At 40.8% G+C, this 12,159-nt stretch overlaps 1 protein-coding gene across 2 annotated transcripts in view; it reads right to left on the bottom strand.

Annotated features, from left to right (window-relative positions):
• The window catches only part of MYO3B (myosin IIIB), a 503,395-nt gene that overhangs the window by 449,869 nt on the left and 41,367 nt on the right, over positions 1–12,159 (bottom strand). For both annotated transcript variants that reach the window (XM_003254238.4, XM_003254240.4), the window contains exons 4-6: positions 8,519–8,623; positions 8,174–8,273; positions 5,556–5,632 (exon numbers count right to left, since the gene is read on the bottom strand). In XM_003254238.4, coding sequence (XP_003254286.2) covers positions 5,556–5,632; positions 8,174–8,273; positions 8,519–8,623 — 282 coding nt within the window. The remainder of the gene's footprint in view (positions 1–5,555; positions 5,633–8,173; positions 8,274–8,518; positions 8,624–12,159) is intronic.

Below are 12,159 nucleotides of genomic sequence, written 5' to 3'. Positions count from 1 at the left end.
ACAGTGGAGGAGAAAAGATATCATAAACATGGCTAATAGGAAGACTGTGTTGTTTTTGTGGGTTTTTTTAAGTGTGTAAAATGCAGGCTAAAGTTATAGGCCAGGAGACCAGAGAGGCTTAATCAGGTAAAGAGAAGGTTCAAGGAAGTGACTATGAGCTGGCCAAACATCTCAGGAGATAATAATAATTTTAAAAATGCTTTGCCTGAGAGTAGGTAGGAGAGAACAAAAGTCTGGGGGTGTTGGGAACCCACACAGGAAGGCAATTTGGTATGCTTTGTACATTCAGAAAGAACCATGTTTGCCTCAAACACCAAAGGCTGAGAGAGTGCAGACAGTCTATGTGTGTGGTGTGTGTGGAGTAGGGGAGGTGGTTGTGTATGTGTGTGTAAACAGGCAAAGCTAAGCCCTCTAACTTTGCTAGCATCTATAACCTGCAGCCCTGCAGGTTCTAAATAGTTGACTAATTACCTTGGAAACTTGAATGATTTAATACAAAGGAAGGGTGCTAAATATTAATATTTGGGAACTTGTTATTGGTTAAACTGTGTCCTCCAAAAAAAAAGATACATTGATGTCCTAGCCCCCAGAATCTCAGAACATGAACTTACTTGGAAATACGGTCACTGCATATACAATTAGTTGAATTCAGATGAGGTCATACTGGAGTAGGGTGGGCCTCTAATCTGATGGGACTGGTGTTCTTATAAGAAGACGTGGACATGTGAAGACACACAGAGAAAATACCATGGCACTACAAAAGCAGAGACTGGAGTTATGCAGCTGCAAGCCAGGGAACACCAAAGATCGCCAGCAAACCTCCAGTAGCTGGGAAGAGACAAAGCAAGATCCCTCCCCTATAGGCTTCAGAGGAAGCCTGACCCTGCTGGCATCTTGGTTTCAGATTTCTAGCCTCCAGAAGTGTGAGATAATACATTTCTGTTGTTTAAAGCTACCCAGTTTGTACTACTTGATTACAGCAGACCGGGGAAATAAATGTAGGGTGGACAAGCCTTCAACCCCAAGAGTGGAGGAAAACCCACTTTAACTTCTTGCTGTTTGGTTGCACCATGAGTGCCTTCACCTGTGGCTATTGGCATGTTGGAGCCACTACTGCCCCTCAGATATTCACAGGCACTGTTGTCATAACTGCCCTAAAGTCAGTCCCTGAACAATGAAGCCATGCAGCTTGCAGCAGTCATAGTCAGGGAGATTTAAAAATCTGAAGATTTCATGACTTTATTATTATGAGCTGCTAAATCAACAAACTCTGGAACAACCTACCTCTGATCTTATTACACGAGAAACTTAATTATCTATTGTTCAAGTTATTTTGCTCATGATAATCTGCTAAATAGATAGTCTCCATGAGAAATATTTCTTTCTCTCTTACGATAATCTTTCTTGTAGTCACAGTATGCTACTCACATACAGTGTGTTCAGTTTATAAAAAATTGTTCTGATCTTAAGCCAGGCACGTTGGTGCATGCCTGTAGTCCTAGCTACTTGGGAGGCTGAGGCAGAGGGAATGCTTGAGCTTAGGAGTTGGAGAGCAGCCTGGGCAACATGGTAAGACCCCATCTTTAAAAAAAAAAAAATTCTACTGATCTTAACTTTTAGATCAACCCTTTTACTATGCCAAGCAATTTATTTCCCCAGTAGTATTGTTTCAAAGTACTAATACACTAAGGGCATCCCACAGAACTCTTCTCCTACACTGCTGAGTTGATACTGATCTGCCAGTATCTTTCAACTTTAGTAGTGTCCAAATGAGGTAGTAAGAGAAAATGAGTAGAGAGTGTTGACAATATGAGTCATTTCATGCTGCAGCTTTGAGGTGCCCCAGTGAACTGTGTGTCTTGACTGCTCATCAACATTTTATTGTACTGTGGTCACATTCCATTAGCTATCTTGTTTGTAGAATAGCTATCTGAATTAAATATTATACTTACTCAAGCTTGTGGAATAAAAATGGAAATAAAAAAGGGAAAAAACAATTCGGTTCAATTCCTCAAAAATAAAATAGGATCAAGGATCTCTCAGCTGCATTTTAAAAATAAAGCACAAGTCATCTGCAATGCTCTTATTCCACCGGCATTGGTATTGCATGCATTGTTGTATTTAATCTAAAGACCACTTATTCATACAAGCAGAAGTGAAAGCATATCAGGATCAATATACTACACAGGCCATCATATGAAGACAGTGTTAATTTGAACAATTACTGATTATATTTTCAAGGACTGTTCTTGACCCAAAGCATTGCTCAGATGGACTTGTGGACATTCCTATGGAGGATTATGGCGCAAAAAGAGACTTTGTTGGAAAAAATCCTTCTCCATTTAGAAAATAAAAATGTGAGAATGGTGCAGGCCTGATTCCCAAGAGCTACAGCCTAGGTCGCAGAGCATACCGGACACAATCACACATCCTGAGAGAATCCTGCACTTGAACAGTCAGACATTCACTCTTGCAACGTGCTGCCAAGGTGTCTATACCTTAAACTGCTTACTCTTCAATTGATCCACTGCCAACAGGCAGGATGCAGTGCTGGCTTTTCCCAGCTAACAGGGGAACCACTTCAGGGAATCTGAGCAAAAAGCTCACCATAAACTGTCCCCTACAGAAACACTCCACATTTTTTTTTTTTTTTTTTTTTTTTTGAGACGGAGTCTGGCTCTGTCGCCCAGGCTGGAGTGCAGTGGCCCAATCTCGGCTCACTGCAAGCTTTGCCTTCTGGGTTCACACCATTCTCCTGGCTCAGCCTCCCGAGTAGCTGGGACTACAGGCGCCTGCCACCATGCCCAGCTAATTTTTTGTATTTTTAGTAGAGACGGGGTTTCACTGTGTTAGCCAGGATGGTCTCGATCTCCTGACCTCGTGATCCGCCTACCTTGGCCTCTCAAAGGGCTGGGATTACAGGTGTGAGCCACCACACCCGGCCACAAACACCTCTTAATAAGTGTACAAAGCCATTTATACATAAATATACAAAGCCAAGAAAATGCTTCTCTTAATTATATTTTGTGATTTTGAAAATACCAATTTGCTCTAGATTAGAACAGGAATACCATCTTCCATGTTATGCCACCCCAAATATTAGTTGAGTGACCTTAGTTATGCTTTCCTTTCAGAACAGATCTAAATCTACCGAGAAATTTGCTAATATCAATAGTTGTGAAGCCATCCTCAAACTGTCCTCCAAGTGCATCTTATCCCTTTGGCTTTCTTACCGATGCATTCATTCATTCAACAGATTTTTATTTTTATTTTTTTTGAGAGACAGAGTCTAACTCTGTCACCCAGGCTGAAGTGCAGTGGTGGCATCTCTGCTCACTGCAACCTCTGCCTCCCGGGTTCAAACAATTCTCCTGCCTCAGCCTCCAGAGTAGCTGGAATTACAGGTGTGTACCACCACACCCAGCTAATTTTTGTATTTTTAGTAGAGACAGGGTTTTGCCATGTTGGCCAGGCTGGTCTCAAACTCCTGATCTCAAACGATCTGCCTGCTGGTCTCAAACTCCTGATCTCAAATGATCTGCCTGCCTCGGCCTCCCAAAGTGCTGGGATTACAGGCACGAGCCACTGCTCCTGACCCGACAGATATTTTTTGTGAGCATGTACTCTGCATCAAGCACTATATTGAGCTTAGGCATCCCAAGTCCCTGCCAGAGCTGAGTCCAGTGGGAGACCTGCCTGCCAACAACTACAATGCAGTGGTGATACTGTATTAATGGAGGGTGTAAGGACGTGGTGGAAACTTAGGGAAAGGAGCGTCAATGTGGGCAAGGGATTAGGGAATATTTCCCAGCAGAGCCAGCATTTGAGACTTGCCAATTAAGAAGGAATTTTCCAGAGGCCCGGGGGCCATTCCAGATGATATAATAGTACACCAAGGGTTTAAAGGAAAGACACATCAGTAGGGATTTGGAGAGTCACCTGTTGTTCACTACTGTTGGGGCATTAAGAACAAGTAAATTGGGGGAAGTAATCTGAAATAACGCTGGATAGATAGGGGCTGGAATATTAAGAGCTTTATTCAAAATTCAAAGAAGTTTTGACTTTATCCTGCAGTGTTTCTCAAAGTGGGATTCACAAAGTCCCTAGATAACTTTTCACGTTTCTGGTTTTGTTTCAGTGATAATTGTATTAATAATAATAATGGGAGAAGGAGGAGTAAAAATAGTCTAGATAATCTGGATGACCATTTGTCACACGGTGTTCATATTATGTTTACTATTAAGTTGGCACTAAGCCAACACAGATGTAACAGTTGGAGATCAGAGGAGGTACTGTTTAAACAAACAGATTATGCTAGCTGAAATGGAATAAAGTAGTAGGAGAACTGAGTAGCCACATGGTACGTGGTTGTAGGTGTGCCAGACTCAAAATAACCCATACTATTGTGTCCTGAAACATAAGCACACTGCAAAGGACAATGGAGATTCACAAAACAGTATCATTTGTCCCATAAAATTAAAGCTGCTAACTTGAATGTTATTGGCATTGTATAATAGTTTTTTCATAATACATTTTTTTCCTTTTGGTTTTATACTTCTACAAATAAAAATGACAAAGAGTTTATATCTAGTTTTACGTTTTGTAAAACGTATTTAAGAAATATTTAAGATTTAGGTAAACATTGGAAATTGCAGCATTTTTCTTTTTCTTTAAAATGGGCCTATCCATTACCCAAGTATGAAAGAAAGAGCCATAGATGATGGGAGGCAGGGGGGGTCATTGAAGAAATTTAAGCAGAGATTACTGTGAACCACTTACTTTGTTAGGAGACCACTTTGGCAGTCACACAGAGGAAATACCATCATGCAGAGATGGAAAGACATCTGAGGAGATGACCATCTGAGTCCTTTTATTAAAAGAACCCATTTGTTTAATCCAGAAAGCTGCTCTCAGGCAAAGGTCAGCACACTGTGGAATTAAATGACCTGAAAAACTAAACTGCACTGGTGTTTCAGAGCATGCCTCATCTAGCTGGAAGGTTCCCCAAACTTCTACATGCGTCATTTTCCAGAGAGTTCTGTGATGATGCCAAACCTAAATTAGGAATAAATCCCATGTTTCACTACAAAGAGCGGACAAAGTACACAAGATAAGTTGCTATGTATCTGGTAACAAAAAAATAACCAGGGCCACCGCATATAGTTCTGTAGGCCAGTTGGTGCTGAAATCTGGCTCTTCACAAAGCCATATACCTCTGGGGCTGCATCTATCCAGGGAAGTTGACTTTTTCTAATTTATGCAAGGGCTGGATGAATTTGCCAAGCCATGGCCCTTGGAGGGAGCTGCATCTTCTGGAGGGACAATTTCTTCTAATTGCATGAAGGTATCCTATGGGATAGCTATAACTTAATCTTGCTTTTCTGAGATTACATGTCACCAGCATTGCTGACCAAACTAGTACTCTTACAGTTCAATGAGGATAATGGACTTTCTTCTCCCTAAAAATTCCGGAGAGCATATGACTTACCCATAAAAAGGCATAGTACCAAGGCCTTCAACAAGTGTAAAGAAAGAGCTAGATATTTCCAGCTTACCTCAGGGGCCATCCAGAATGGGGTGCCAACAGATGTGTTTCTCCGCAGACGTGTACTGGTGAGTTGGGCTGAAACACCTATAAGGAAAGAGTATCAGAATTCAAAAGTGAGCAAAGTATGATGCTAGACCAGCGATTGGCAGACTTTTTCCACAAAGGCCAAATAAGTACTTTAGGCTTTGTGGGCCATATGGTCTCTGTCACAGCTACTCAGCTCCGCTGTCATAGTACAAAAGCAGCCATAGTAAACACGTAAATGAATGAATGTGGCTGCATTCCAATAAAACTTTATTTATAGATGCTGAAATTTGAATTTCATATAATTTTCACGTCAAGAAATATTTTGGGTTTTTCCTTTCCAATCATTTAAAAATGTAAAAACCATTCCTAGCTCATAGGCCATATGAAAATAGGAGGTAGGTCATATTTGGCCCATAGCTGTAGCTGGCAAACTACAACTGTGGAGCATTTATCACTCTATTTAAATCATTAGGATTTTTTTTTTTTCCCTAATGGACATCCCTGTCTATATCACTGCAAAAATCAAAAGAAAAATATCAACAACTGGGATCAATCCAAAATATCATCCTATAATAGGAAATATAATATTTCCAAATTATTTCACATGACTTCTTTCTTAATAAGGGGCTTCATTTTATGGAGAAAGAAGATCGGCTGCACTATCTGTAACAGAGCATCAGTGTAGACATAAAAAGGTTTCAGTGCCTTATCTTGCCTAGAAGCCTGGAAACCTGGCAAGAAAGCTGTGTTTGTCAAATGGAAAAGGAAAATGACTAATAATATTATCTGGGGCTCAATGTTGAGGACCTGAATTCTAATGTAACTCCAGTGTCCTTTAACCAGCTGTCTTCTTCGTATCACGAGGGCGTAAAGGTCCACCGGATTAAGAATCAATGTTTTCCATCCCAATTATGCTTTTTACTAATTATGTGATTGTTCACTTTTGAGCCTCAGTTTTTTCATCTTCAAACTAGGGATAATCACAACAGTCACACCTAACACAGAGGGTTCTTCTTAAGACCAAATAGGAGAACAAATGTGAAAATGCTTTATAAATTGCAAAGCATTTTACACACGTAAGGTATTCTTTCATACCACGCAGAAGTCTCACATAGCCCTTAAGAGAATGACAAAGGTTGCCACTAATGTCGTTGATGACGAAAACTTACAAACTGAACGCTATGTGTTCTTAGCAAAGTACACACCTTTGAAACATGAGCATATATTTGCCAAGGGTCTGTGAGTTTATTGGGGGATGACTGTTGTGTTAACTGCGGACATTCTCTTTGTTAGAGAGCCAAGAAGCTCTTTAAAGTCTATTAGACCTAGATAATTTCCCATTTTACCAAGTCCTCCACCACAATTTTGGCAAAAACAACTATACCTTTCTGATTTTAATTTCTAGACATTTCTTTTGCAGCCACTGAAAGTTCAGGAACCTTCTAATGGAAAGATTAGGAACACTGACTCCACGTCAAATCGCAAAGCTGCTGAGTGAATAAATCAGTATCAATTCCCACCCCAATCTTATCCTTCCAGTCTGTTTCCCCTCACAACATATTTACAGTCCCCAGAATCACGTGCAAAAACACCTCAAATGTTATATACACAGCATATTATTGGAGTTATATCATTCCTTATAAAGAGGAGCATAAGACTTAAACAAAATGCTCCCTCTGCTATTTTTCTTTGCTTGTTTCAGTAAAAATAGACCAGTACATCTAAAGCAACTTCATTTATTTTTAAGTAATTTCTTCTGAGCAAGTGATAAACTGATACATGTTTACACTGAACTCTTTCTTTGCAATAAGACAATACGCTTTTAAAAATCATCAATCTTGTTTACTATAATGACATTGACAACACGTTTAAAGTGTTTCTCTAAATGTTTTCTCATTATTTGTAACAATGACTCTGAAGTACTATTGTTGAACTCATTTAGAAGACTAAACCTTCAATAAACTTAAAAAAAAAAACCAAATGGTTTGTTGTTTTATGAATATCAACATACGATATTACAAGGAGATATTTAATAGTTCTCTGGCCTTAGGTGATATTGCCCTGCATTTCCTCTCACACTTCCATTTCCCGTTAATGTTTCCAGTTCAACCAGCCTCACATGTAGCAGCAATAAACACAATTTAAAAGGATGTTAGCTCCCAGGCCCAGAGGACTATTTTACCTTCTGCTCACTGGGAATAAGCATGCCTAAGGCTAGTGAAAGCCATTTGAAAGACAAAACTGCTTTCTCTTTTCATATGCAAAAGAAGAAATGACAAAATGTAAATTATAGACAATTGCCCTGAGATGTGAAATTCTTAGCAGAAAACCGAAAAGTTTTTCCATCAAGTTCTCCTTTTGAAACACTTTTATTTTCAATCTTTAATAAAATTGCTTCTAAAGCTGAAAATAGATTAGCAAACAGCATCTCCTAGGGTGATCCATCTGGAGCCCCCACCCCCTCCAGCTTGTGTTTGACTGGAAAAGTCCCTCAGCCTATGGTGTAGCAGAGAAGCCCCAGTCTTCTGAGATTGCAATAAATTGTCCCCTTTGGCTAAACTGCACACATCAAGAAAACAAACGACAAGCAGTCATTACCAAAGTCAACGAGCTTAACTCCTCCTTCTGTTGTCAGAAGAATGTTATTCCCCTTCACATCACGGTGGATGATTCGGTTGTTGTGCAAATGCTGAAGGCCCTGCGTGGCATCCCACCACCACCAAACAACAGGAAAGAGAAAGGGGAAATTTACATGCTTATTTTAAAGCAATTACCCTACTATTGAAAAGTCTCATGAAAGTCTACATTTGGCTACACCTTCCTGCTGTTAATAATCCTCGCATATCATAGGGCAGTTTCCCCATTGTTAATATGCAATAAAGACCCAAGCAATGAACAAACCATCCCATTTGCTGTCATACCCCGTTTGATAGATGTTCTTACCAAGAGGGCCCCGTACAAGATGTATGAGATCATTGCTTCATCCAACCGCTGGCCACATCTGAGTAGACCTTTGACAAGCTCAGTGACTGAGCCCCCATTACACAGCTGCAAGAAGAGGTGCCAGACACAGAGCAGGAGACCACATATAAGAAAGAAAAGAAAAAGAAATTAAGAAAAGCTGACTGATACTGATTCAATGTAATAAATTTGCAGATTACAAAACTCCAGCTTGGAATACTCAGACTTCACATTTCAATTACCCAGTCTAATCTAATCCTTTGCGTGTGCATTTTTTATTCGAGGTGATGATTTATGAGTGAAATTGCATGTTCAAAATGCTAACTTTTTAATTGCCAAATATAAAATAAAAATAAAATATAAAGCACAATTAGAAATTTTTTAGAAAGAAAATTTTTGGAAAGAAAAAGCATATAAATAATCATGGCAACTTATTGGATATTTTTCACTTTATGTGAATATTGTCTATGTTTTTAATGTGCATTTTGAGGATACGGAAAAACCGGGAGAGGAAAGATGGATGCCGTTGATACCTGAGAGAGAATAAATTTCAGTGATTTCTCCAGTGCTAGTAGGTATCAGAAGCCCAACCAGCAGCTCTTCCTAGAACTGCCATTGCAGATAAAGTTTATGGAGTGAAGTTGCATCATAAGTGCTTTTATTAACTTTTTAATGTTCAATTTTAGGCTCTCAGCAACTTTATGCTCTTCTTTTTTGTCTGTAATTAAAAACACTAATTTTATTTTGCATATTTGTTCTTTGTCATATATTGTATCTTATGGAAGTTTGAGTACATAAAGCAGTTATACTGAGAGAAGAGAGACAGACCCTCTCATATTGTTTTATATTGTTTTATACCCAGAAAAGAAAAAAAAAGCTAAATAAAAGGCAGGTAGCCCGGCGCCTAGGAACCAGACCCGAAACCAGGCCTGGGCCTGCCTGACCTAAGCCTGGTAGTTAAAGATCGACCCCTGACCTAATCGGATATGTTATCTATAGATTCCAGATATTGTATAGAAAAGACATTATGAAACTTCCCGGTCTGTTCTGTTTCACTCCGACCATCGGTGCATGCAGCCCTTCACGTACCCCCCGCTTGGTCAATCGATCACAACCCTCTCACGCGGACCCCCTCAGAGTTGCGAGCCCTTAAAAGGGACAGGAATTGCTCACTCGGAGAGCTGGGCTCTTGAGACAGGAGTCTTGCCCGATGCTCCCCGCCGAATAAACCACTTCCTTCTTTAACTCAGTGTCTGAGGAGTTTTGTCTGCGGCTCGTCCTGCTACAATACTTTTTCATCAACTTAAGGATTTCCAAAGATGACTTTTACTAACTGCAGAAGTCAATGTGCAGGTTTGGGTTTGCTACAAGCCATCCTAAATCAAGGGTTCTTAACTGTTTTGAGCAGAGCACAGAAATACCCTGAAATTGTAGGCAGCATGCTGTGTATGCATCTTGCAGTTTACTGGGGAGAAAATGCAGAGCTTTCACCAGATTCTAAAAGCTACTGAGATAGCCAAACGCCTAGGCAGATAAAAAGGGGTCCCCAGAGAATCTCTGACCTGCCCCACAAGTGTTTACATCAGATGCTTTGTGCAGATTAGGCAACAATTGTGCCTGGGCTTGTCTGGGCATCTCCACAGCAGACTGGAGCTGGACATGAGCACTGGGGGGAAATGGGTGGAGCCACGGGGAATTCACGCCTTATGCAGGGGAGTAGCCTGCTATCTTTAGCTCTTGTGGTGACCTGGGAATCAATCGGCGAGGTAGAGGGCCTGTTAGCAGGACTCCATCTCACTTTGCTGAGTTCTTTCTTTTTTTCCTTTTCTCCCAATAAATTCCGCTCCTCACCCTTTTATGTGTCTACCAGTCTAATCTTTCCTGGTCATGTGACAAGAACCCCATTTTGGCAGAACTAAGGAGAAAGTTCTGCAACATTTTTGGCATCCAGACGTGGGGCTTGAGGAAAGGTGAGTAACATGCAAACCAAAAAGTCTTTTTCCTTTGGCTTCTAAGCCTTTTTGTCCTTGGACTTCTGACGGTAGAGAAATTATGCTGCCCCCTCACCATGTCATTCCTGGAGGTCAGGAATGTCGGCTGGATGGGCAAACTGGTGGCTCCCCAGCTCCCAAGTTTCTCTCCCTGTTGGAGAAACTCACTGGCATAAAAATAAGAGATTCCTCCCCCAGACTTTGGTTTTTTTTTTTTTTTTTTTGAGAGGGAGTTTCGCTCTTTTTGCCCAGGGTGGAGTGCAGTGGCGCCATCTCGGCTCACCGCAACCTCCGTCTCCCGGGTCCAAGTGATTCTCCTGCCTCAGCCTCCCGAGTAGCTGGGATTACAGGCATGCGCCACCACACCCAGCTAATTTTGTATTTTTAGTAGAGACAGGGTTTCTCCATATTGGTCAGGCTGGTCTCGAACTCCCGACCTCAGGTGATCTGCCTGCCTTGGCCTCCCAAGGTGCTGGGATTACAGGCCTGAGCGACAGAACCCAGCCGGCTTTTTTTTTTTTTTTTTTTTTTTTTAAGAAAACATTTTACCAGGCCAGGACCCCAACTATCAGTGTTTACATTTTCTGTAAAGTTTTCATTATGAAAAAGGATTTGTGAGGTTGGTCTTAAGCTGTAGCCAATCTGGTGTGCTTTGCATGACTTCCTGTATGGTCAACAGCAAACTTTGCTGCAGGCCTCCATCTTGTTTTATGTGCTTGGGATTGTGACCTGTAATCATGTGGCAATGTTTCTTTTCTTTCATTTCACAATGATGCCTAGGTTCAATCCTGGCTTAGGAAATGAGTACTTTCCGGCTAATATCTGTGTGACTTCTGCCATTTGCTGATTCTCTTCCCCACCATGAACAACGTCTAGGCTTTTTCTTACATCTTCCTTTCTCTGGGTTACCTTTAAAGGTTCTAAATTTTGTAAGAATTGCTTACCATTATCCCCTTCGAAAATACCGCATACGCTCACAGTGAAATCATAACCTTAAGTGAGGCTTGTTGGTTTCAACTGTGAGGTTACCTTTAGTAAAGTTTGAAAGCCAGAAATACTAGCTGCTTGGCATGGCTAAAATCGGGTAATAAGGGAGTTAAAAGGATTTTCTTAGAGAGTGCTCAGCTAAATTAAAAGTGGATGTCCAAGTTATGATTTATTTAAAAGGCCTTTGTGCTTTTTCCTCTTTTGGGATCTTGCTTTGCTGGAAAAAGGCTTTTCCTCAGTTGACTAAATTATTTTTCTCCATTTTGCCTTGCCACTCTCAATGCATGCATGGCAGGCCCTAAGATAACTCCTAGGGCCATGGGACTCCTTGGGAAAAACAGACAAGGCACCACTCCGTTTTGGGAAGAAACCTGTTTTTCTCATGGAACACAAGGAATTAAAAGTGGATAGATTCCTCTCAAACTCTATTTTTGCCTCCCAGTCATGCCTGTTTATTAGGCCTTAAAAGCTGCATGTTTTCCTAGCCCTGTCTCTTAAAGGGCTCCACTCAGAGGCCAATAATCCAAATAGGAGATGGGCAAATGAAAATCTTATGGCTGCTGGGTTTTCTTCTGCCTGTCTGTGTAGTTACATATGTGTTGTGTGTGTGATGTCTATAGAAAAGCTCTAATTAATTGGTCTAAT

The sequence above is a fragment of the Nomascus leucogenys genome, chromosome 22a (assembly GCF_006542625.1).
Source record: "Nomascus leucogenys isolate Asia chromosome 22a, Asia_NLE_v1, whole genome shotgun sequence".
Classification (NCBI taxonomy): Eukaryota; Metazoa; Chordata; class Mammalia; order Primates; family Hylobatidae; genus Nomascus; species Nomascus leucogenys.
This window is presented reverse-complemented; position numbering and strand designations above follow the sequence as displayed.